General features: G+C 46.2%; 1 protein-coding gene across 12 annotated transcripts in view; it reads right to left on the bottom strand.

Moving 5' to 3' along the window:
* Positions 1-27,495, bottom strand: part of KSR1 (kinase suppressor of ras 1) — a 125,803-nt gene that overhangs the window by 56,938 nt on the left and 41,370 nt on the right. For 11 of the 12 annotated variants that reach the window (XR_006276281.1, XR_006276282.1, XR_006276284.1 and 8 more), the window contains one exon: positions 9,045-9,185. Coding sequence is in view for 1 of the 12 variants with exons in the window: in XM_038375680.2 (XP_038231608.1) it covers positions 9,045-9,185 (141 nt within the window). In the remaining 11 variants the exon portion in view is untranslated. Of the gene's footprint in view, positions 1-9,044; positions 9,186-9,333; positions 9,477-27,495 lie in introns of those variants that run through there. The other variant, XR_006276283.1, reaches the window with a different exon arrangement.

The following is a 27,495-nucleotide window of genomic DNA, read 5'->3' as shown; positions in this document are numbered from 1 at the left end:
TCAACATTGAATTTCATCCGTCATTTTGTCACCTAATTTAGTGAGATCCCTTTGGAGTTAATTACCTGGAGTAATTTTGTATCGTCACTCTTTCTGTATGACCTTGAGCAAGCCTTTGTTTCTCTGTGCCTCACTTCCCGATCTGTACAATGGGGACAATAGCACTGCTCTACCTCACTGAGCTATTAGGAGGATAAATAAATTTATGGTTGTCGGGTGCAAAGATACTACGGTAATTAAGGTCTATGCAAGATAGGCTGCTGGTAACTGTGAAGGCTTACTCATCGTTCTTGATTCAGCAGAAGAGATCTAAAAAACAAAACAAAAACCCAAACCCAGGAAACAAACCCTTCTTAGAACAATGAGAAGGGCTTTTCTACAAAACCCACCTTCATTCCAGACATACAGAGTGGGAACTCTACCGGGTACATGCTTGAAAATGAGCACTAATGAAAGAAAGGTTTACAAAAGGCAGCTCTTTCTTGTTGTGTGACTAAGTGTTTCACAGCAAGCTATCCCCTCTGTCTAGCAGGTACGCTGGCTGTCAGGACCAGGGGCCACCTACATGTTGGAAAAAATGCCATGGATCCATACAGATGTTAGCAATGTTGGGACAGTTTTTGCAAAAGATTCCCTAATGCAGATAAACCTATAGTAAATATATTAATGCGTCACACACACACACACACACACACCTTTCTATGTACGCATGCAAGTTGTCTCCAACCCCAACCTGAAAACAGTTCCTTCTACCAGCTCTGCAAAAGTGACCTGACCTGTTCCTCACCCCTATATGGGCGCTGTCTTTACAAAACTGGACATCTGTCAAGGCCCCAAATGCCCCTTCTTAATCAATACATTCCTGGAAGATAGCTGGTTAGGTGAAGAAGCAGATGCTCGATAGGAGAAAGCCCATTACGTAAGGTGCTTAAAGTCCTGCTGAAAGAAAAGGAGTACTTGTGGCACCTTAGAGACTAACAAATTTTTGAGAGTGTGTGGCACAAGCTGTCAGCATAGTCTGTGTGGTATGTAGATTGTAATGGATTTTTTACCTTCAGTCCTTTCGGTATGATGTCCATCTGTTTGCATTTGGAGAGGAAGATGATGTCTGTCTGTATCTGTATGAGTTTTTTCATGAAGTTGACAGATTTCCACTCTATACAGCTAAATTCAGTGCCTTGCATAATGACAGGTTTCAGAGTAGCAGCCGTGTTAGTCTGCATTCGCAAAAAGAAAAGGAGTACTTGTGGCACCTTAGAGACTAACACATTTTGTTAAGGTTAGTCTCTAAGGTGCCACAAGTACTCCTTTTCTTTTTGCGAATGCAGACTAACACGGCTGCTACTCTGAAAAAAGTCCTGCTGGTGACTCTAAGCAAAAGCATGTGAGCGAGGGTGCTTTGAAGATTGTCTCTGTGAAATTAGCTTTTATTCTGCCTTGGCTGTTCCAGTGCCCAAAGAGAAAGGCAATAGAGGGACCTTAGAGTATTAGCTCTCTGGTCAGTTCACATAATAAAAACAATATTCTAATAGTCATTCTAGAAGCCTCTCAAGAGATGTTCATGGATCACTCTGTAAACTGGATCTGCCCGGGTTTTGGTCTAGTGCAAACTCCCCTCCACCTACTAAGTCTTTTACACAGACAGACATTCTTGGTGCACAGAGGTGGAAAGCCCTTGCCCAAATTGCAAACTGAACTAGTAGAAGAGATGACCCTGTAGATAATAGCCCTAGGGACTTTAGGATCTGGGATGCCTGCAGCACAGTTGTGGTTCTCAGATTAAGTAGCATTGCAGTAGGGTGAGGAATGATGGGGAGGGATCGGACATGGCCTCCTGTTGTACATGGGAGGAGTCACAGACAAGGAACCTGTGGGAAGCTTGCTGTTACCCCATTATATGTATATGGCATCCTGCTAAGAAATCTCCATATTCCTTGTGCTGTCACAGTCAAGATTGGGCCAGACTTTTTGATCATGGTGATGCCCTGCCATCCCACAGGATGCAGATGGGATCAATCAGCAGCCCTCTGTTTGGAAAAATGGGATTACTGAGTGGAGAGATGAAGCTATGTCCTCTGTCTCATACCACAACCTTTTGGAGAAGACAGCTAGCGATGTGCCAAGGGAGATCTCGCCTGCTGATTGACTACAGCCTCTTAAGAACATCAGCCAGGTACATTGCTTATGAAGGAGCCTCGTTTAGGGTTAAAATTTGCCCAGTGCCTTGACGCCATAAGTGGCACTTGGGCCATATGCCAGTGCTTGGTGCTGGACTGAATTTAACCCCTACTGCAAGCTTTTTCTGCTGTAAACAGAGGAGCTGCTTTGTCTTCCCCACTGCAAAGCTAATGCTAAATAGAAGGAGCTGGGTGGAGAAGTCCACGCTGCTAGGGTCTGTTCTTCCAAGGACTGCGTGGTGACCTTGTGGGGATGCTCCTGCCAAATGGCAGAGTTGTCCTGACCTGTGGGGAAACCATGTGCTACGGAGTCTTGCAGAGAGGGCAGTCGTTCACTCATGTTCCTCTCAGCAATCCCCTGAGGCTACAGAGCTGGTGGCTCTCAAGGGAGTCCCATCCAGTTCTCCCTGATGGGTTGGATGGCAACTGTAACATGGCTTTGAAGTTGGAGACCGAACAGGAATACACCATTCAAATGAAAGGTCTTTATGGGGAGACAGAGCTCCAGGTGCTGCTTTTCCACTCCCAAGCTAAAAATACACTGCACAAAAAACTACAATCCCCCCCAGACAGCTGGGCAGGACAGTCAGTAACAAACTGGTCACAATCGGTCTGAACCACACCACTCCCTGCAGCCTGACCTACACTCCAGGGAAAGGAATGCTGCAGAGAGAGATGGAGGCATACTCTCTGCTCAGTGCACTTGTTCTTCCCGCTGAGTGCAATGTGTAGCCATCCGCCATATGATAAAATTAATAGCTCAGACTGTTCAGATTCCTAAAATATCCCTCAGGCCAGCCCCCCCGGGGGGGGGTCACACAGAAGCTGCAAGAAACCAGAAGAACCTGAACCATGCACGGATTAGTACAACCATGAACCAACGGAGCGAGGCTCTTTCCCTGCCAGCCTGCTCGCTCTGATCCCTTCGGGTACAATCCCTCTTGAGGGTTTAAAAAGGAAAAACACAGCTCCCGTTGAACTCCATGCCCTCTACCTTGATCATAAAGATTTAATGGGCAACAAACTAAATGTTTCACAAGCAAACCCAACACTGATTGAAAAGAACTGTGGTATTGCTAGACATTCCCAAAGCAGAATTGTTACAAACCAGACCTGCCAGCAAAACTGCCCTTCATACCATTGATCCTCCTGGAAGCCCTGCGGTGGGAGACGTGTTGGTTTAATGCAGAAGTCCCCGAACTGTGGGGCACGGAGGAACGTTCAGTCTGCGTTTCTCTCCCCCCCCCTTCCTCCCTTCCCGCCCCACCCCCCCGAGCTGCAGCCCCGTTCCTGGCCCCAGCTGGGAGGGCAGACAGGGACAAGGGGGGCATGACTCTGAAAAGTTTGGGGACCGCTGGTTTAATGTGATCTCTAGAGCCAGGCTCACCACTCCCTATCTACAATAGGCTGCCAGTTATCAACACTAAAAACAGACTTCCAGGCTTGATTGACTAGAACCCCTGCTAGGGCAGAGCAGGGCCAGTTCAGACACGTCTCACAAGATGATAATGAGGCAGCCATCTTCTTCAATTACCTTTAAGTCTGAGACAAAAATTGCAGGGAGTGACCCAAATAGCATCCTGCGAGATTTTTCTTACATCAAAGAAAACAAGCCAACGGTAGGGCCCATTTTAGAAAAAAACTCAACTCATTTTCTTTTAAATGAAGAAAACAAAAAAAATAAATTAAATTAAAAAAAACCCACCTCCAAACCATGGAAGTTCAAGCTGCAAAAGACCTATTAGATCAGTGATTCTGAGCCTGTCTACCCCAGGACCCTCTCCCTTTTTGCAGAGATTTACCCCCCATTTAATGCTAGGCAAAAGGCAGGGCAATCACACACCCCTCCCGACACCTGATCCACCCTCCTGGGGTTCACGACTTCCAGCTGAGAACTCCTGCACTGGACCATCCATACCAACTCCCAGTCCAGACAGGATTATCCCCTGTGTTTTCCTAGAACTTTGTCCAGTCTCAATGTCAAAGTATGTATCTTCCACCCTTTGGAGAACACTGCTCTCCCCACACATGCACTTGGCTAAAGCTAGCCCCTCCCCAGGGCACTTAGCCATCAGATATCTCCTCAGCCTTTTGCCACAAAGTTATCCAAGACAGAATAGCCCCATCCCAAAGCAGAGCTACCTCAAACTAGTCAATTTACCCCATTTACATGGTAGCACGGGGGGAGAGGGGGGAGAAGAAAGAAATCATCACAGCAACTGGCTTTTACAAATTTGCTGACTTACCCTTCACAAAAATGTGCATTGTAGAAAGAAAATTGGAGCCTTCTATTCTCCACCTACCTCAGCGTCTGCTAGCCCGGCACCAAACAGTCCTCTCACGCTCTGCAGCATTACTGGCTCACTGTTATCCATGTTCACAGGAGTTTTAGCTGTTGCCCAACGCCATAAACAGTGCATTGTTATTATTGTAATCTCTTCCAGAGCTAAAGGATCTGACAGGCAGACATTAATCTGGTTTTAAATACAGGCGTTCACCGGGGGGGGGGGGGGTGTCAATTCTAACACTGTGCCGCTTGAAAGCTCTCGATGGCTGGAGCAGTGTCAGTGAGCAAAAAATAGCTGGACTGGAGGAGTCAGCAAATATTTTAAATTAGAACCAGGGCTCTATTTCTGACAGGAGAGCCCGGGAGTTTTTGTGCTTCACTGCACAGCAGCTTTATTTTTGGAGAAGGCCGATCAGAGTTTGGGGGCAAGGGGGGGGGGGAGGGGGTGGACTAGCTGAAAATGCCTTTGAAGAAGGCTGGTTTTCCAAGTGCTACATCACAGATTAGCACAGTCACCAGGATGCTCTGGCAGCATTAGAAATGACAAGAGCATCTGAGCATTCACATAATGTAAAATGAGCACAAGCCCTTTAGTGCTTGGGAGAGACAGTATGGTCCAATGGGTACAGCATCAGGCTGGCAGCCAGAAAGCCCCGAGTTCTGTCACTCTGCCAATCTACTGGGTACCCTGGAGCAAGTTACTTCACCTCTTTGGGCATCTGTTTTCCTTCCCACGCTTTGGGTCTTCTCTATTTAGTTTAGACGCTTTTCAGAGCGGAGAATGTCTCTCGCCATGTGCTTATACAGTGCCTGATGCAATGGGGCCCCAATCTCTGTTCAAGTCACTAAGCTATGGCACAGAGGGTACATTTCTCAAAAGCATCAGTGGGATTCTGGGTAAAAAGTGTTAAAGCATCTAATTGACCTGAATGCCTAAATCCCTTTAGAAAGGGGGGATTTAGGCACTTCATAGCCAAAGTCATGTAGGCACTTTTGAAAGTTTTACCGAGGTACTTTTCATCAATGATTCTCAAAGCATGTTACAAAAAGGAAATCCAGTCTCATTATCCCAATTTTTAAAGGGGAAACTGAGGCACAGAAAAAGGAAATCCAGTCTCATTATACCAATTTTACTGAAGAGGAAATGGAGGCACAGAAAAGAGAAGCAATTCATCCAAGGTCCATATCTCCTGACTCCTCGTGCAGCACCCTATCCATTAGGCCATGCTGACTGAGGACTCCCTCAGCCACTCTTCCGCAGCAAATCACAGGCACGGTGTTCTTTAGAACACTACAGGAAAACATCCTTAAAGATGTTACATAAACAATAACACTGAGCCCTGCATAGCACCCTTCTTCTGACCATCTGTTTTCAAAGCACTCTGCTCCGATGGGGCTACATTTCAGGTTCTATAAAAACAAGCTCTTACGAAGCCAGAGTCCAACAGAAATGGTCCCATGATTTGTGTACAATTTCTAGTAGCCAACTCATCACAAAACAGACAAACAACCCCCTGCACTGTTTACATCCCAGGCATTAAAGCCCCACCAGCCTATCAGCTAAAACTAAAACAGATTTCATTAACTGCTATTGTCCAAGCAGAGAGAAAAGGAGGATGAAAAACCACCACCACAAATGGCGAAAAGCCAACTAGGATGTGTACAATACTGTCTTTGGTTTAAGAGTCTTTCCTTCCCCCGCCCCCCGCAACCTGCGGCTCCCAATTCGTTCCCATGAGCCCACACAAAAGTCAAACTGGACAGACTCTGCTGTGTATTTCCTGTGCAGCGCATTTCAATGCTACCCAAAACGACTGCCACTGCATGAGAAAACAAATAACCCTTGGCAATGAAACGGGATCAGAACCAAGGAAAAGGAGAATCGGGATCAAAAAGCAATTTAAATAAATGCTGCACACGGCACCAGTATTTCTGACTGTGGGAGCAAGAGCCACCTGGTTTGTCTATTTCTAAGAGGATTGGAGACAGCAAGGGGGCTGTGAAGAACAGCATTAAGCAGTGAGAAAGTTTGCTCTTCTGGGCGTGGAGCAGACACATCTTTGCTCACCATCCTAGCAACCACGCAGACGACTTGAAATGCCCAGGATGGGGAGTGGAAGGTACTTCCTCCCTCCTTTGTGCAGACACTGTAAAGAGGTTTTCAGTGAGTTCCTTAGGCAAAAAGAATTTCTGTGCAAGTTGCAGTTACCACAGAAACCAACGAACAATCTGGCAGTTCAGTCCCAGGAACAGACTGCACCGTTGCAGCTGCTGTACCTCGGGCAGTAATCCCACCCCCGCAAAAAAATCTATGAGCTATCAATGAACCACCTACATTCTACATAAAAACAGCAGGGCCCAGTCCTGAAGTCATACTACTAGGGCCAGGTTCTGCACTTTTAATAGCAATGTGAATCTGGAGGAACTCCACAAAACACCAGCTCGACAAACCCCCAGTTTTCACTCAATCTTTATTCTTGTTGGAGTCAAGGAAATCTTTTGCTGGAGAAAGGATTATGTGAAAGCTGAACTAGGACCTCAGGATTTGCTCAGGGCTGCCAAAACCAGGAAGAGTGTTCACTGCTTATTCATATTCATTGGATTATTAGGATATTTGCAATCAAACTGTTCACTTGGTGCTGGGCAGTGCGTATGTTGCTGAGCGCTCCCAGGAACGGACCCCATGAATCCAATGGCACTTACTCCTGTGAGCAAGTGCTCACTGACCTGTGTAAGATTTGCAGAGTCCAGCCCCAAGTGATGTCAGTTTCCTGCAGTCTGAAATTTCCCCATAATCCAGTGGATCCGAATAAGCATGCAAGTTCTTGCCATTAACAGACAGAGCCAGCACTAGGATGGGAGGCTCACGGTCATAACTGGTTCGCTGCCCGCTTGGGGGGGGGGGGGGGGGCTGTCGATTTCTAACTGCCATGGGTTCTCAAGTGTGGAGAATTAAATTATTAAAGGATCCACACCTCTTCTGGGGTCACACCCCTCAGACAAGGTTTTCAGGTGCTGAGCACTGGTAGTTCCTATTGACTTCAACTACAGCTATGGGTGCTCAGCACCTCTGAAAGTCAGACCCAGGGAGTCTGGCTCTCTTCTGCCATGCAGGTGCAAGGCCTTGCACTTGCGGTTTGACCCAGAGACTTTACCCACTGAACCCACTAAGAAATCCTTCTGGTATGTCCCAATCAAGGCTAGATTAGTGGGACAGTCTCTGCTCTCTTACCTCAGTGGAGCTCTAGATCCACTGGGCCAAATTCTATGCTGGTATAAATTGGCATAGCCCCATGGCACAGCTCCAAAGGAAGGCAAAATTTACACCAACAGAGTATTTGGCCCACGGAGCTCAGTAAAGCAGCTCCCAATGTACAGCATTCAGAGTAACAGCCGTGTTAGTCTGTATTTGCAAAAAGAAAATGAGTACTTGTGGCACCTTAGAGATTAACAAATTTACAGCAGTGTTGCTGAGAGCAGATTCCGTACAAAAACAAGGGGAAATAGCTCAGTTAAATATCAACCAGACAAAAGTGAGGAAGTTCTAGGCTCCAACTGCAAACAGCTCCACCCACAAATGCTTATGCTCAACTAACTTTGTTAGTCTCTAAGGTGCCGCAAGTACTCCTCGTTCTTTTTGCCAATACAGGCTAACACGGCTACCCCTCTGAAACCAAACTCCACTCTTGACTCCTGTTCTTCTCTGCATTTACGGGGAGATCCCCACAAGCCCAAGTCTGCCCTGGCGGCTATATTAATTGCAACATTGTGATCTTTCAGTATACAAGATTATAACCTAAAAGTCATCTTCCCGACTTGTATCAGGTATAGAGGGGTCTCCAGCCCACTGCAGCCAGCAGTGGGAGATGCAGGTGGACATCTGGCTTGTTTGGAGGGTGGTGTTTCTGAACTATACCAGGTAAGGGCAGTCCCTGGTCCAGAAGAGTAGTAGGTGGGAGAAGGGTGTGTCTGGTCCATAAACGTAGCAAGATATTAAGGTATCCAATCCATAGTAAGCACCTCCATCTTGTAGCTGGGGGAGCAGATTTTCCCTGCTCCTTTGGATAGGGATGATGGGGAAAGAGGAACTTCAGGCAGGAGAGAAGAATCTTCTCTTCCCATCAGCAGTTGAGGGAGAGAGGACTTGGGAAGCACAGACCCAACAGGCCTTTACCGGAGCTGCTGCTGCTGCCACCCACGGAGCTGGAAACAAAACATGCTGCAAAACCTGTTTGATCTCCTCTCATTCATATCTGAAGCAGGAAGAGACCAGGTACGCTTGCCAACATGGGATACAGAAGTTCCGGTGCTTCTTAAAGAGACGGTTATTATCTGGACTAGCGTATATATATTTTTTCCAGATCAAGCACACTTCAAAGCAGAGTTCTGCAGCTCCAGCCCAGACAGAGTAGTATTGTTGTCTGAGACAAATAATTTTACAAAAGGTGCAATCAAATCATCATTTGCAAAAAGCCCCTTGCTTTAAATAATGTCAGGAGTCTGAATTACACCAGCAGGCAGTCAGAAAATCCAGTACTGAAGGGGCAGGCACCCTCTGTACTGGTGGATTTGTCCCTTACCTGTACAACTTCTCTCTTTACATTGACGAGATCTAACCAGTCATTGAATCTTGGGTAGCTGTTGAGCTCCACTGTCCGGTCATTCAGGGGTACGCTCAGCTTACACTGCCGCTGTCTGTTGATGTACCGGACCAGTTTCACCTGTTGGGATCCAGAAAGCGAATGGTTACAGTTGAAAGCTCTTTGGGGCAGGGACTGATTTTTTGTTCTAGAGCAATAAGTCCCGGTCTGACAGGGGCTCGTAGGTGTTACTGGATTGCAAATAAGTAAGCCACCAACAACAACTAACCAGGCATTTCTGGGAGTCAATAGTGCTATTCCTTTACACTGAACAGCACAGCAACAACTTGATTCCCCCTTCAATAGACAGAAGGGGGGCAAGAGGTTCCCATTCCTGCACGACCCTTCTTTAAACCATCATGAAAAGACAGTTGCCTACAGTGGTTAACTTCACCCAAAATATACCACATACATAATGGGGAGTGATCCGTTGCCTTCTGTCTGAAAACTGTGCACACAGTTGGTCTACACTTCCCGAGGACTGGGTGTTTCTGTTGTGGTTACCCTCATTCATTCCTTCCATGTGGTGGTTACACCCACTTACAGCATCTGGTCCACATTTAGACTGAGCTCTGCAGGGCAGTGAGTTCTTCCTAGAACTCTATACAGCACCCAGAATAACGGGGGCATGCTCTGGTTGGGATCTCTGGCCTTGACTTCAAGACAAATAATTACTTAAAGAATAAAAATTATGTTGGACTCAAAACATCAATGCTTCCAGTGCCTGACAATCTCAATTTTGCTACAAGAGTTGAAAGAACACAAAAGGAATATTAGTATTTGTGCCTTATGTATTTCCTAACATAAAATAAACTTCAAAAAAGAAAGATTTCTCATTGTTTCTATGTCACACATCCCCAGAGGGCAGACATAAGTTTCAAAGACTTCTAAACAAAAACACCTCAAAGCAATTTATTCTATCTGAATTTTATTAACCAAAACATGTCTACAGTTAAACACAAGAATTTTAGCATTCGAGAGATCAGATTTATAATTAAAAGAAAAAAAAACAAACATGCATTTTACAAAGGAGCTCAGTATCATTATTCCCATTTTCCAGATGGTAGAACTGAGGCACAGTGAAGTACAGTGACTTGCCCCATGTCACCCCACAGGCCAGTGGCAGAGCTGGGAATAGAACCCAGGTCTCCTGTCCAGTGTGCTATCTGCTAGGCAACACTGCCTCAGAGGAATAGGGGAAATGGAACATCAATAGGTGATAAAATAGAGGGGGCTCCATCCACAAGGTCTCTGGGCTCAAAGCCCTGGACTGGTTTAGTAGAACACACAACGTGTTATTACTGTGCACACACTGGGTGGCAGCACACTAGAAAACCTCTCACTACTTGAATATGACTTGCTTGTAGTGCATATATGGCTATATTGCCCATTACTGCCTCTCCAGTAGTGGCTGGAAAGCCTGTGTTTTAGGACCAGTTCTCTGAAAGACAACTGTGAATTTCTGCACATGTACATGGCCAAAGCATGCAACACCGGGCTAGGAAGAGCCCAGTAAGCCATGCTCAGGATGGGGCTGCGATCCCTGGCCATAAACAACTTGGCTCGATAGTTCAGCAATAGTCACAATGGCAAAGCAAAGGTGGCAGACACGCAGTACCGGGATCTTTATCTGGACGTGCATGGCTGTAGCTTCCAAACTGCACCATTCATCATACGAGCGAATAACCGTGGAGTGGGTCGCTAGAAGGTGGGCAAACTTGAGTCAATGTGAGACAAGTATCAGGAGATAGGAGAATTATTAGCAGGCAGAACAATGTCTTGGGCTGCAATCGTTAGATTGGACAGAGAGATAGCACAGTCCAGTGGCTAGAATGCTGCATTAAAATTGAGAAAAGGTGAGGGTTCTAATCCCAGGTCATCTTCTGAGTGCCTTTATGCAAGTTGCTTTGCTCCCAAGCCCCAGTTTGGGCTTGTCTCGTCTATTTAGACTATAAACTCTTTAGGATACGGGGGGTTTTTTGGTTTGTTTTTTAAATTATATGTGTACCGCTCCTAGCACAAGGATCATCTGAAACAATACAGCATAGGTTTCATCTAAGCTGGCAGCATTCTAGCAACAGAGCCATCTAAAGAATAAAGCTGTATTAAAATAGTAAGCAGCCATTGGGAATGCACAGCAGACCTGCATTCCTGGATTATGCTTTCCTGTAAACTAGCTGCCGGTTTATTTTACCAGTCTTCTGACTACGCAGTTATCTGGTGTAAATGCGGGGTTTCACTGCCCACACAAACTTCTGAAGTCTGAAAGTAGCAGCCCTGTGAAATTTTCAAGGGTTTTTTTGGTTTGATTTTAAAATTTCTGATTGCAGTTTGATGCAACTGAGAGAGATACTGCATGCGGTGACCCCAGAGATCGCAGAGTCAGATACGCTACTCCCCGGATAGCATGTTGTGCTGATGGGAGCTGCAGTATCCTAAAAAATAAAGCCAAATGCAACTACAATTTTGCAAGACGACGTCAGGCACGTGGTGGGGGCCTGGTTTTCAGAAGGGCCGACGAGGACCCAGAACTCCAACCGGAGCTAACGGAGCACTCAGAACCTTTGCAGGAAGGTCATGACCTCTGAACGTGACTTTGGAACGCCAGACCCACTGAAAGTGGCTTTTGAAATCCTGCTCTCTGCCTCAACCCCCATTCTGTAAGATTGGGATGATAATTCCGGTCTTGCCCTGATCCTACAAAAAGGACATGGAGTGGACACGTGTTCACATGATGCTGTGTGTAAGTCAGTGGGGCGCCATGTGGACACAGGGTCTGCTTGCGTAGGTCTCTTTCCAGGATCAGGTCATTTGATTCTAAGCTTCTTGTTGGCAACGGCCTGTCTTACTGTGCGTTTGTACAGTGGCTGCACAATGGAGCCCCCGACTGGTACTCTCTACCCTAACACATCTAAACAACAATGGTCCTGATACAAATGACCCAGCAGTTATGTATTTCTGGGACAGAGACACCCACTACTTAGTGAGGAAAGCACTAGCAAATGTTTAAATGGGCACGCTGATGGCAAGAAGCGCAAGCCAGACGTGACCAAGCATCAGCGGATCCCATTATGGGATGAAACCTTGGCCGTACTGAAGTCATTGACAGTTTTACCATTCACCTCAGTAAAGCCAGAATTCCCCCGCCCCTGGTTTTTAAAAGGGAGATGAATTCTGTTTAGTTCAGGCATGGTGGGCTTTCACTGCTTTGAACTGAAACAAGAAACAGGACTCAGCTAAAAGGTGTTGGAGTGGTTGTTGTTTTTTTAAACGGTATCACAGTTTCTAGTTCTCTTTGTAGGAACATCTGAACACTTCAAATATCCAGTGTAACATTCCAATAGTCAGGCCAACAAACCTTTGCTTGGGGTGGGCGGGCAGCACATTGGTGCATTCCCTTCCTACAACAGCCTGTCCTCTGCACCATTTACAGTAGTGCCACTTGTAGACTGGCCTTACAGGGTGGGGCGGATCTCAGTATTCAGAGTGCTTTACAGAAGGTGTCAGGACGGCACACAGTGGTGAAAGGGGAGGTTACAGGATCCATGACTGCACAGATCCACTGATGGCAGTTCCCTGTTCAGGTGTGCACAGATCAGATACATCAGATATTCCAGCCCATAGGCCAGCATGGTGACAGCAGAGAAGGTCTGTTGCAGCCCTGTGGTTTGGACCCTTCTTCAGATTTGGGCATTTTTCCTCTTAGTCCTTGCCCCTCGAACACCCACCCCCACCCAGAAAGCCAGATCATTCTGTCTTAAAGTGATTGCTTTCCATGCGAAGGGTGACAATCCCTGGAACTGCAATACACCAAAGCAATACAGGATTCATGAATGCTGTTCCACTGGACCTTGAAAGCCCTGCCTTACCGGTCAGTCTTCCAGCCACAAGCTGCCCACATGCAGTTGTCAGAGAGAGCCAGCAGTTTGTCAAACCACAGGAGACTTCTGAAGTCCAAAGACTTAGAAAATTAGAAGTTAGAAATTAGAAAATTAATGCCGAAGAATGGCCATGCTGAGTCAAGGGCAAGGAGCCAAGTCAGTCACCACATATAGCACTAAACAGAAAGTTCTCCAGGCCACTCATACACATGACTCTGTTCCTTACTTCAGCTTTGGCTCAATGCAGTAAAGAGACCTTCATTAAGTGGTGACCAAGTGCAATAGGCTGACTAATTTAAGAGATGACTGTATGAACTCTCCCACACACCCCTCAGACCAAGAGAGGGAGCTCTCCTATTTATTCCTGAGTCACAGTCAGAAAGGTCAGAAATGAGCTCTAAAAAAAAACTCATTTTACAAATATTTGCTTCTCAGTTTCAATTCTTAATCGGTTACTTGTTGGAATATTTTTTCCCTTATGCCGTCACGATATGCTGCACGATATTGTCCGACTTTCTGTTCACTGGATTGTATTTCTTCTGCTTTAAAAATCTTCAGAAGTACTTTTGAAGATTTATAAAGCGCACACACAAACACACATGAGACAGACCAGACCTGAGCTTCACATTTTTGTATGTTATTACATGGAGCAGCTGGGATATCATATTCTGGACTGAAAGCAATCCCTCCAGAATTTAGATTGCAGTGGAGTTTCCACTCCCAAGTGGAGTTTTAACCCTTAAAATCGATTTTTAAACATTGCATAGGATAGGTCTCTGGCTGAGACAGAACCCACAATAGAGCTCCCATTTCTACTACTAGATAACACAACAGTCCAGTCAGATTCAAGGAAGTGACCTTATTGCAAGATGCATCTCAACAGATGGCACAGGGAAACAGCTACAATAATACAAGCCATATTTCCACATGGGCCATTCCTAATTAACAAATATTGGCTGTGGATGCTGCTATGGATATACAGGTTTCATCCACTAGCATCATCCAACGCCAGACAACTGCATTTCTGAAAAGCGCTGCAGGGTGAATTCACAGCACAGGGTGTGGTTCATCTTGTCCTTTCCCCCAGGTCAGCTCAGCTCTTCCCCATTCTTTGGCATACCTCCAGGTAGCAGAACACCTGCAGAGGGAAGAAATTCTGTTTGCGCAGTAAGTTTGAAACTGGCCTGACCAGTAGTGAGAGCTGAGAGCAGAATCAACAGTCCAGCTCCTCAGACAGATAACAGGACACGTGTCAAATAATCAATTAAGCATGCCTGATGTATTTTCCCATAATTGTGAAAATATGTAGCCTTGTTCTTATTCTGGCTAGTGTGTAGATTTCATCAGGTGATCTTGGGATGTCACATTCATTCTGCTCTGGGCACATTTCATGCTTCCTTTTACAAAAACCCGTCCATACAAGTTTAGGGTGCAAGTCTGCTCCTATCGAAGTGTACGAAAGAATTCCCACAGACATCAATGGGAGCACAGCATTGGGTTTTAGGGCACTCAATTCCTACTGAAGTCAGTGGAACTCAGCCTCTCTAAAAGTCAGGCTGTAAATTTTAAAAACCCACCTTTTCAATATCAATGTAACTGGGGTACCTTTTGTGAGCACGGCATGGTCTAGGAGACAGGGTACTGGACTGGGAATCAAGAGACCTGGATTCTACTCTTGGCAAGTTACATCATCTGTTTTCCCTACCCTTTGTCTGGCTTGTCTATTTAGTCTCTGACCGCATCTGTACAGTGCCTCACCCGACAGGGCTTTCATCTCCGAGGGGATAAGAAATATTTGACACCTATACTAGTTCCCACAGCACAAGGTCCCACCTGGTACTAGTGCATTTCACTGCAGGAATGTATAGTGAGATGGTTAGGGCAAGCTACGAGCAAAATCACCAACCCAAACCATGGTATTGTGAGGAGAATTACATTACAGATTGACAGGTTTCAGAGTAGCAGCTGTGTTAGTCTGTATTCGCAAAAAGAAAAAAAGGAGGACTTGTGGCACCTTAGAGACTAAAATTTGAGCATAAGCTTATGCTCAAATAAATTTGTTAGTCTCTAAGGTGCCACGTCCTCCTTTTCTTATTACAGATTGAGAAGCACTCCAACATTATGGGGATGGGGGCCTTCGATCGATCACTGAGCATGGTTTGCCTGGAACATCTCCTTTGCATCTGAGACGTTTTCCCCTCCCACAAATTTGCATTTTTCCCCTCCTCAATGAATCTTATTTTGTTATTTCCCCGCTCAGTTCTCATTAATCTGCATGGTTTGGCTTTCATGGCTGAGCAGTTACAAAATCAATTTCTGAGAACATAATAAAAACTTTTGGGTTCAGTGACGCAAATAAAAATCCACAAATACAGTGCCGATCTCCAACCACAAAATTAGAAATAAAACCAGTAGTAACCTTTTCACTGCCTGTGTACCAACAAATTAATCCTTTACAACATAACAGCAAAACCTACTAAGTGGTAACATGTAGACTGCAACAACCAACCGGGGGTGGGAAAGAAACAAAATGGGGGAAGGAGATGAGGAAGGTGTGTGTGGGGACGGGGAATAATCTGCAGCACAGAATGACTGCTCCACTTAGGGCTGGTCTATACTGGCAATGTTAAAGTGATGCCATGGCTTGTGTAGTCACGGCAGAGAGCTCTCCCAGCGCTCTTACAGAAAAAAAAACCCCACCTCCACAAGGGGCGTAGCTCCCAGTGCTGTTGCACTGTCTACACGGGCACTTTACAGTGCTGAAACTTGTTGCGCTCGGGAGGTGTTTTTTCACACCCCTGAGCGAGAAAGTTGCAGCGCCGTAAAGTGCCTGTGTAGACAAGCCCTCAGACTCCCTCTCTCTTTTCCTCCATTCAGTTTTCCTGATGCCCATTGTGCCAGATTCTCATTTAAAAGGGAAAATAAAAAAGGCACTGTTTTGTACTACTCTGGCATTATACAGGGACCTAAAAGCACGTGCAAATATAAGTGACATCCACTTTACTGTATAAAGGAGTTTTAAAGAGGCCTTAGCATAAAGGAAAATTGGGCCCGGTGTGTTTAGGGGAAATTGCCAGGCTTGAATTTTTATATATATATATATATATATATATATATATATATATATATATATATATATATATATATATATATATATATATATATATATATACATATACATACACACACACACACACACACACACACATACACACACACACACAAAATAACTAGTTCAACCTCCAGAGACACAAGTTTGCCTCTAACGACATCAAAACAATTGGGAGCTTCAACAAACACACAAACCAAAAACATACAAGTTCTCTCATCGGACTCATAGAGACCACATCTGTGAAATTAATGTACTGACACCACAGTGCAATATTCAAAAGAGCCTTTCAAACCTGGAGCTTGCAAATACTGCTTGGAAGAATTCAGTCTTCAAATTTCAGAGTAGCAGCCGTGTTAGTCTGTATTCGCAAAAAGAAAAGGAGTACTTGTGGCACCTTAGAGACTAACAAATTTATTAGAGCATAAGCTTTCGTGAGCTACAGCTCACTTCATCGGATGCATTTGGTGGAAAAAACAGAGGAGAGATTTATATACACACTCAGAGAACATGAAACAATGGGTTTATCATACACACTGTAAGGAGAGTGATCACTTAAGATAAGCCATCACCACCCACAGCAGGGGGGGGAAAGGAGGAAAACCTTCCATGGTGACAAGCAGGTAGGCTAATTCCAGCAGTTAACAAGAATATCAGAGGAACAGTGGGGGGTGGGGTGGGGGGGAGAAATACCATGGGGAAATAGTTTTACTTTGTGTAATGACTCATCCATTCCCAGTCTCTATTCAAGCCTAAGTTAATTGTATCCAGTTTGCAAATTAATTCCAATTCAGCAGTCTCTCGTTGGAGTCTGTTTTTGAAGCTTTTTTGTTGAAGTATAGCCACTCTTAGGTCTGTGATCGAGTGACCAGAGAGATTGAAGTGTTCTCCAACTGGTTTTTGAATGTTATAATTCTTGACGTCTGATTTGTGTCCATTCATTCTTTTACGGAGAGACTGTCCAGTTTGGCCAATGTACATGGCAGAGGGGCATTGCTGGCACATGATGGCATATATCACATTGGTAGATGCGCAGGTGAACGAGCCTCTGATAGTGTGGCTGATGTGATTAGGCCCTATGATGGTATCCCCTGAATAGATATGTGGACAGAGTTGGCAACGGGCTTTGTTGCAAGGATAGGTTCCTGGGTTAGTGGTTCTGTTGTGTGGTGTGTGAGTCTTCAAATTGTGGCACTGAATTCTTCAAACCACAGGGCTGTGACTGATCAGAAGCTTCATTCTCGGAGAAATTAAAACAGAATCTAACAAAAGAATCACAGCGTTATGGCCCCTAACCAAAGGATCTCAGACATATGAGATGAGTACTCCTTTTCTTTTTGCGAATACAGACCAACACGGCTGCTACTCTGAAACCTGTCATATGAGACCAAGTGTCTCCTTCACAGAGTTTGACTCAAATATGCTTTATTCATATTAGGACCATGACATCTTATTCCAAAAGTCTTTAAAGACAAAAATTAAGTCAGTCTCTAACTCTGGCAAGTTATTGAGCCTTCACTGTTCTTTTAATACCAACCCAAATTGAGTGCAATCAATCCACATTGTTACCTACCCCTAGCTTTCTCTCATATAGTGCTTTTCCTCCATATATCTCAAAGCGCCCAGCTAAGAGGAGAAGTATTGTTACCAATTTACAGATGGGGAAACTGGAAGCCAATGACCTGCAAGATCACCCAGCATTTCTGTAGCAGAACTGGGAATAGAATCCAGCTCTCCTGGGCTGGAATCAAACTCACTGAACATTAAATCCCACCAAATGAGGGTAGATTCATCCTCATCATCGGATCCGCTCATACTCCACACCTGAACATAGCCATTATATGGACAACATACCCCCATAGCTCAATGTATGTACTTTGACCCATTAAACTTTTACCCCCAATCGGGGAGATGCAGATTATGTATTCCTTATGCCACCCGCTCCTAAACTGAATTTTGCATCCCTTGATAATCTGTACCTTATTCCCTGATAACCAGAAACTTCTATGCCTAAACTCTGTACCATTTTCTTTTTACTTCAACATTATCTTAATAAAATTATTAAATCTTTACTAGGCCACACTCACTATTGGTCTGGGCCTCCCTTGATTGCTGCATAGGTTGAAAGCCCGGATACCAACAAGAGTAAACCCCTATTTGCACCAGTGGCTTTATCCTGGTTTCAAACAGGGGAAAAGTCATGGCTTATAAAAGTTTACCCTCTCTATGCTAGCGGTTTGCAGAGGTGCCACTGCACCAGTGCCTGAAGTCAGACAGTTCTGTGATCTATAGATAATTACAGACCATGTTGAAGTTGATGGGTTTGCCCCCTGCCCTTTCCCTTTTTCCTCCTCCTAGTTTTCACCAAAATCTTTTTTTTTTTGGGGGGGGGGGGCTATTGATGCCTAGAACATTCCCTATGGAATTGATCGATGGGGTGTTCAAAGCCAGTCAGAGAAACACCATCAAGTTCAGTGGAGGGCCTCGTTTCACTCAGCCAAGTAGTCAAACAAACAAAAAGTTTCCCTTCTCTAAAAGATGCTGCTAAATTCCATAAGACTTCACTTGGGATAAAAATAAATATGGGCATGTGTAAATACTTCTTCATGCAGCCTGCAGTCTTTGCCTGTCTGTGCAATTCAATGAGCCAAACGGTCATCAAGTCAAGTATTGTAGCTAGGGGTTTTAAAAGGCTGGATTTTATGACCCAATATATTCACAGTTATGCATGGCTTAGATAAGGGCAGTCACAAAGCTTGCTTCAGGCAGAAGCTGACCGGGAAGGAATTCCATGATGCACCTCCCACCAGGTACACAGTACAAAAGGCAAGGTAGAGAACTCCTGAAGGTTGAGTCTTCTGGAGCAAGAGATAATAGGTACTCTTGGAAGCAGGATACCAGACTTGCTGAACCAATGGTACGAACCAGTATGCCAAGTTCTATATTCCTACCTTCTAAACCAGAGAGGAGAACCTGGCCTCCAATTACAGCAATGAATGACTCTGCTGAATGAGGTGAGAATGAAATAATATACTTCAGGGGTTCCTCAAACAAAGTCTTCCAGCCAATGCCACAATTAAGGAAGGCCAGGATCCCTTTACAGTTAGTGTGTTGTTGGGTTTCAATCCCACTCACGCAAAAAAGAGTAAAGAAGTGGCCTACAAAAGCCCTGGATGGAGGCGGCGTTCAGAATGAGGAGCACGGTCAAGACGTCCAATAGGCAAGCCGTGTTTCAAGGAACAATCTGAATCCCATGTGATAAGGTCAATGGTCCATCTAGCCTATCCTAGAGATTGTGTTTCTAGAGGTTGAAGCCAAGGGGCTGGGAGTCAAAAGGCAGAGCCGAGAATCAAACCCACATCAACAACTGACTGAGAGACACTGGGCGAGTCGATTTATCTTCTTAAAAAAAAAAAAAAAAAAAAAAAAAAAAAAAATGAATAATCCTAAACCCTCCCCTTGTTTGTCAGGGTAACTAAAATGTGTGTCAACTTTGCAGCACCTTCCACATGCTCACCCACAGATCAGCAGCTCTTGAACTCTGTTCTCCCCAGCTTTCAGCAGCTCCTTCAGTGCCACTTACTTGAAGTGGCTGACGCAGCAGTTCTCAGAGTGTGGGTTGGGAACCCAAAGTGGGTCATGACCCAGTTTTAATGAGGTCACCAGGGCTGGCTTACACTTGCTGGGGCCCAGGGCTAAAGCCCAAGCCCCACTACCTGGGATCAAAGCCAGAGGGCTTCAGGGCTCAGGTTACAGACCCCTCGTTGGGGCTGAAACCTGGTGCAGTGGGGCTAGGGCTTTGCCCCCACCCCCTGCGTGCGCGCACACACACACACACACACACACACACACGGCAGAGGGGCTCGGGCTTTGGCCTCCCTGCCTAGGGTCGCGTAGTAACTTTTGCTGTCAAAAAGGGGGCCGCAGTGAAAGGGAAGAGGGAGAAGTGCCACCATTTACTTTTTCAAGTTTCCAGCGGCTTTTACAGTTTCCCCCCTGTATTCAAAACACAAAAAAGTTACTAGGGACCAAGGATGGGCTGCCCCTGAGGGCACCCAGCAAAGCCAGGCAGGCTGCTCAGGTGTGACCCAGGGCAGAACCCGGCCCTGGAACCCAGAATACGTGTGCAGCAATCGCAAACCCAAAGAACCTGAAGTCATTTGTCTGAGTGTTACTGAGGCCTGAATTCTCAGGTACTCCAAGGTGTGGTCAACACAGGTTTTGCACGGAGAACCACCTTGGGTAAGGGTGTGATCTTTACTGATCCAGTGATACGGGTACAAGTCGCTTATTTCCTATTACAGGACTAGCTAAACCAGTATAAGCACCTTCATATTGGTATAATTGAGTCCATACTAGGTGGGAGGGAAGGGAATTGTACCATTTTGGGTTGGGTATATTCTCATTTCCCTATGAGAATTGTTCAAAACTCATTCACAGGCTGACATTCTCCCATGGCACAGAGCTCCACTTATTACCCCCCAGCTCCCACTGACACCACTACCAAAAGCTTTCAGCTGTCTCAGTAAATACTGCACCTAGAGGAGCTCTTTCTACTTGATTATTTTAACATTTAAGGAACAAAACCAACCTGAAGTTCAAAAGGCACGGCATGAGTCTAGTGCAGTGGCCGCATGCGGGCAGAGAGACTTACCAAACAAAGGGGGAAAAGAAAGAAAGAAAAAGAAGAAGAGGAGATTTAAAACAGGCAGGCATGTTTCAAGAAATTATTTGAATCCCACATGATGTGGTTGGTTTTGGACTCTCTAACATATATGGTTTTCTTCTGCCTTCAGAACTGAATCCACTATAGGATGGCATTTCAGCTTCTGCCTTCCTCAGAGACACAGGAGCAAGGATAAAATCAAAAGATTAATTACAAAAATTGGCTGGCAGTGGATTGATTGGTTATCAAGGGCTGAGAAACTGCTGCGTGTGTATCCTGTGGAATACAGTTGCACACACGAATGAACCCTGATGAGGGACAGCTTAGGGTCCAATGGACAGGGCTCTAGACTGGGACCCATAAGACATGGGTTCTTGTCCTGACTCTCCTACTGAAGTTGGAGAAGTCACTTCACCTCTTTGTGCCTTTGTTTGGATTGATCTTAAGGACAAGAACGGTCTGTGGAGTGCTTAGCTCAACGAGGCCCTGATCTTGGGACCTTACGGTGCAACTGCAATACAAAAAAAAAAAAAAAAAAAAAAAAAAGAATCAATACACGAGCCCTTGTCAGAATGACAAGGCTACAGTGCTCCCATTCATTCCTGACAAGTTTATTCCTTGGAATGAGTCTCAGTCACCTGGGCACAAGGCTGCCTTCAGAGTCTGGTTCTGAGCACCTGCCTTTCCCATCGGCTTCAGCTGCAATTGTAAGTGCTCAGTGCAACTCAGAATCAGGCCCTTGCTGTGTAAGCAATAGGAAAAAACATTTCTGTGCTTGTCTCAAGTGCTGTCAAGGGCACCAGGATTAAGACCAAGTGACTTCAAGCTATGCAAAACCCCAGCAATAAACCCCTGGAAAATGCTTGGCCTGGAGAATCTTGCCACTGTAACATGAATCTTGCATCAGAGAACTGCAAAGCATCTTATAAAGATTAGGTAATCAACCCCATAAGATCCGTGTGGGGCAGGGATTATTATACTTATTCTACAGAGGAGGATACTGAGATGGAGAGGTTAAGTGACTTGCCAAAGATTACTATTGGACTATGCAATGGGACAGGCAAGTCTGGACTTCCAGTCCCCCACTCTAATCACTAGATAGAAGTCACTGCTATCAATAACTACAATACAATGCTTCTAAGGGTACGTCTACACTGCAATCATGGGGTGTAACTGCAGGCTGTGTAGACATACCCTAGCTAGTTTTAGTACTGATGCAGTGATGCCACAGCAGAATGGGCTAGCAAATGAGTAGTTACCCAGGGTTCCAGGTGGGCACGTACAACACGCATGGATGCATACGCTGCCTGGCTTCACTGCTCCAGTACACGAACTAGCTTTAATCTAGCTAGCTTGGGTATGTCTACACGAGCTGTAATCACACCCTGAGATGGTAGTGTAGACAAACCCTAAAAAGCCAAGGAACTCAGGCCTCTACTGCATCATGGACCTGGGAAACGAAACACCTTACTGAAAAGCTGAACTGAAAGCAGTCTTTTAGTTATGCGGCTCTAACAGCAGGCATGTCATGTTTGGTTGTAGATCTTGTTGCTGCTGGTGGCATGAAATCCTGGCTCCACTGAAGTGAATGGAAAAAAGCTCCCGTTAACATCAGTAGGACCAGGACTTCACATTGGTGCTCAGAAGTCCAGCTCCTCCAATTACTTATGTTTCTTTCATGGGGCCCACCATCTCCACCGATATTAACTTTGTGGACCTGGAGGCAAGGCTGGATTCTCAGCTGGTATGAACTGGCGTTAGCGCCACAGAACTAAATCAATCAGTTTACACCAGCTCAGAATCTGGCCTGGGGGTTTTTGAATCCCAACCTTTTACACAGCAGCATCACAAAGAAATCCAAGAGGCGCCTGAGGGACTTTCAGTTTTGCTCATAAAAGAGGAAACAGTTTCTCAACGTGTTGCTAAGAGAATTGTGAGAACACACCAGTGCAAGTGTCCCGTACTGCATGGTGGGGGCGGGTGGGAGAGGAGGGGGGAGCCCCTCTGGAGAGAAAAAAAAATTCACACAGAATTAGCTTTAGCTAATTAGCTAATGCTTTAGCTAATTCACACTGCAGCTAGTTACAAGAAGAGGGGCAGACAGTTGGGTTTTCTTTTGAAACTTCAGACATGCCGCTAGCTGACACCCGAACAAGAAGAGTCACCCAAGCCTCGCTGTGACCGGTTATTTCTGCCCGGTCACATGATTCGTATAGCATCATATCTGGGTCACTTGGAGGCCATGCGCTGTTCCTCCCTACCCCTTTCAAGTTCCCAGCCTCGGAGACTCAGAGCTGCAATTGCTACACAGAGCTCTGCCCAGCAAGGCGAGGGGGAAGGGGGAAATCAAGCTGCTTTCTCGAATGGAGAACATGATGCTCTTCACCCGTCTCTCAACATATGGAAACACAGGCAACTATGCTCCCAGCAGCAGGCGGTGTCCTCGCCTTAAATATCCAAGGCTTCTGCCTGGGCACACACACCAAAAAAACAAACAAACAAACAAACAAACAAACAAAAAAAACAACACTCCCCTTCTTCCCTTGCCACCTGAGAGACATGCAGCCACAGGAGAACTGCTCGGAGAGCCCGGCGAGGGTAGGGACTGAACTTGCAGCACTTCATGTTTCTCAGGCACATCTCTGCCACTGCTGTATCAGATCTTCAGCTCGCCCTCAGACTCTCCTCCAATGTTCCATCTCCCTTCTCTAGCTCACCTCAATAGGGTTTCCCATATGGAGCAGGGGAGAATACGTCCCCTGCTGCCTGGATCACGGGGAAGCCTGGGCTGCAACTTCATCATAAAGGACCCATCTAGCCTTACAACTTATTCATCTCTCTCTCTTATCCACCCTGCAACCAATGCCCATGTCACGTCTCCATTTCAGGATTTATTAAGTGTAGGGCCCTGTCCTGCTAGATGCCACCAACCAGCAGCTGAGCACCAAGTCCATGAATTTTCTCTCACCCTCCCCCCACTCCCGGCCTGTTTCAGATCCTGCCCAGACCCACATGCAGCTGAATTGCATCAGTTCCACTAACTCTGGGGACCTCCTGGCCCATGGAAAAGGGGAAGGGGCAGGAACTGCTTTGTAGCGAGGGTTAGAAAGCATGGTAGAGACATACCCTGCTGAACGGAGGTGAACTTCGCCTTACATCAATGTTCCCTATGCACTCACAGTGCATAGTACACAGGGCTCTAATCACTTACTGGAGACTTTTAGAGCTACCACCATGTAATAATTTAGATAAGAAGGGCAGTTCAGCGATTAGGTCGCTAGTCTCAGGCTTGGGAGACCCTGCTCTGCCACAGATTTCCTGCATGATCTAGGACAAGCCACTTACACCCTGAGGTATTTAGGCACCTAACTCAATGGGAATTGAGTGTCCAAATGCCCTGGAGGATCTGGGACTTGGGTACATCTATGGTGCCCTGGGCAGCGAGTCCCCCAGCCGGGTTGACAGGGCTAGCAGGACTCATGCTAGCGCTCCAATCGCCGATGGTGCTCGGACTTTGTGGCACAGGCTGGAGCTTGGGCCCTGCGCAGCTATTACAGCGCTAGCGCCAACCTGAGCAGTTGACCCAGGCCGGGAGGCTCACCACCTCAAGAGGTGTAGAGCAAGGTCCCATCCATGTGTGGAATGAATTTTGTTATGTGCACCAATGTGGTTGGGGGGTGGGGCCAAGTGGTTTGGAGTGCAGGAGGGGGGCTCAGGGCTGGGGTTGCAGGCTCTGGGGTAGGGCCAGGGCAGAGGGTTGGGGTGTGGAAGAATGAGGGAAAAAAAAACACAAACATGCACCACAACACACTCCCCCTAACCCTCTGCGCTCTGGGGGAGAGCATGGCAATTGGCAAAACCGCCATGCAGCTGAGAGGGAACTTGAGTGTAGAGATACCCTCTGGTGTCTTAGTTCCCTATCTGTCAAATGGGCTTGTCTAGCCAAACACTGACTGCGGTAAGCTGGGGCGTAAGTCTACCTTGCCTCGGCCCACCACGCTCTAATTGTCTGTGTGGACCCTGCTGCTGCCATGCACTACAAGCTCCGCAGTGCGCTCGGATCTACCCCGCTTTGAAATGGGAGTCAGTCAGTGCACGCTAGGGAGCTTTTAGCATGCAGACCCTGCAGCTGTGCAGGCCATTAGCGAGCAGCATGTGAGCATGACAGATTTACACCCCAGCTTGCCGTGAACTGTTTGTATAGATAAGCCCCAAGACTGTGAGGTACTCAGAGGCTACAGCAATTTAAAATAGATCATCATCAGAGTAACTCCTTGGCACAAGCCCATGGAATCACACCAGGGGGTAAATGTGGCCCAGAGATCATGCTAATCGCATGCCTCTGTAGGACTGTAATTTCATTCCCTTCGCTATTCAATTGCCTCTCTTCTCCCAGAAAGAAAACAAAAAGCCCTCAGCATTACAATCACTGCAGCCAGAAAGCAGTGGAGCGATGGGGATGAGGATCATAAATGGTTCAAAATTTGGAGAGGAAATGCCCCAGGGGGGGAGGGAACCTCTCCCCCAGGCTCTCTTTTTAAATTCCAGACCTTGAGAGGGTTATCGTTGAAGACACTTTATCACGTCTATGATGGCTCACACACGCGCATTAAATAACTCTCGGGTGGATTTGATTGCACAGTGGGGGAGATTGAAGGAAAAAAAGTTCTGTGCAAGCTTCAACTTCCAGGGCAAATAAAGGACCGGAATTTACGGCTAACAAAGCTTGACATTTCCTCCAGCAAGGTCAGGAAGGGAATGAATAATTCTAGGCTCTCACCACTTTCTTACTTCTCCCGAGTTCAAACCTCATCCTGCAAGGCGCTGAGTGCCCACACCTCTGATCATAGTACATGGAAGCTGCAGGGACTCGGGCCCTGCATTTTCACAGGTGCTATGGGGCTGATCCTGAAAGGTGCTGAGCATCCCAGCCCAGATCCTCCAAAGTATTTAAGCACCTCACCCCTCTGGGAGTTAGGTACTTCAATACCTTGGAGGATCTGGGCCCCTGTCTTTAGTGGGACTTGAGAGTGCTAAGCACCCTTAAGGTGCCCTGAGTCCCACCAATATTTTTTTTTTTAAATTCTGAATTCATTTTTTCCCCCCCCCCCTCTTTGCTCTCTTTTATCCTGCAGCCTTCGTCCCTGTGGCCTTCAGCTTTCTTTTTGCCCTCATGTTACTACTGTCCCTTGCCTTCCCCCAGGCCCTGGCTGTGGAATGAGGCCGATTAGCAGTCAGTTCTCCAAAGCACTGGGCCTTACTGCCAGAGTTTCCAACAGAAGGGAACAAAAATCTGTGCTCAATTGCCTCAATGCCTGGGGCATCTGAAGAATGTCTCTGCCCCCCCCCAGCTACTAATGAAAGACTTAAAGGGGGGGGGGGGGAGTTTACATGGAAAAAGTAAGGTTTCCTCCACACACAGGCTGATTCCAGATCTCACACTCAAAAGACACTTCGACATACACCCCCTCCTGTCATGGGAAATCTTTGTGGTGAAACCTCAGTCCATAAAATACTCTCCAAATTACTCTGCTCTCTACAAAGAATGGAGTGGTTTTGGCAAGCTGATAGTGTCATATTTCTCCACCAACAGACACTACATGAAAAAAGCTGCCGTCGCTGCCTGTTCCCCCCACCCCCAAAGAGATCATTTAGCAAATCTTGCCCTCTTCCAATACAGACAACACTTTCACCTAGAGATCATAAGCAGGTAGGGTCATGGCCAAATGTCTCTAAACCACCTAGCATGCCTCTTTCCCCTCGCTGTGTGTTTTGTCCATCTGTTGTAGTATAGGGTATATTTACACTGCAATAAAACACCCGGGGCTGGCCTGTGTCAGCTGACTCAAGCTCACGGGGCTATAAAAAAAAAAAAATCACTGTAGATATCGAGGCTCGGGCTGGAGCCCTGAGCTCTTCGACCCCGCAAGGGTTTGAGCAACACGCAATGTGTCTGTATGTATCACATACAAAAAAAACACCACATCACAAGCTCTGGGATTTCCAAATTTTAGACTTACCAGGCCAGATATCAGTTAGCCCTGTGAAATTCCACAGCAACCAGGGAGATTACAGTGGTATAAACCCAGCGTAATCAAAATCTGAGTCTGGCCCTCCGAACTGGACTGTCTTTGTGCCCTGCCAAGAGGCTTTGGCAAATCCTGCCCACTCCAGGTAGCCAGTTGCAATATTTCTCCAGCTCTGCTTACTGCACTCTACTTATTCTTCTGCAGAGCGTGCCTTGCAGTCATCTTGCCCCAGTAATCAGCACGACTCGGAGAGGCATCTTGGGAGTTCACTCCACCAAGCATGTTCCCAGTCATTTTGCATCCAAGTTTAGGGCTGGGGAAGCACAGGATGATAGATGCGCGGTCACACGGCCTGCTTCTGCCTCTTGCTTTCTGGGACCACTCTAAGCAGCTTCGTTTCTGCACACAGATGCTCAGCCGGGAAATACTGGTTCATTAGGGAGCTCATTCTGCTCTCATGCAGAGCTTGTCTACACAGTTTTTTGGCATCACTTGAACTATACAATTCAATCAGTTCAACACCCCCTCTCTCAAACCGCCTCCTCCCAGCATGGATGCAGTTATACCAGTATAAAAGGTGCACAGAATGGTATAACCTATTTCCACAAATTGAGTTCAATCATTACCAAAGCAGTGTGAAGACCAGCCCTCGCACAACCCTGAATTCGGTGGAGTTGTTCATGTTTTTTTCCTAGTATAAGTGAGA

This window comes from Dermochelys coriacea, chromosome 17 (genome assembly GCF_009764565.3).
Source record: "Dermochelys coriacea isolate rDerCor1 chromosome 17, rDerCor1.pri.v4, whole genome shotgun sequence".
Lineage (NCBI taxonomy): Eukaryota > Metazoa > Chordata > Testudines > Dermochelyidae > Dermochelys > Dermochelys coriacea.
Note: the sequence above shows the minus strand (reverse complement) of the source record. Positions and strands in the feature narration are given on the sequence as shown.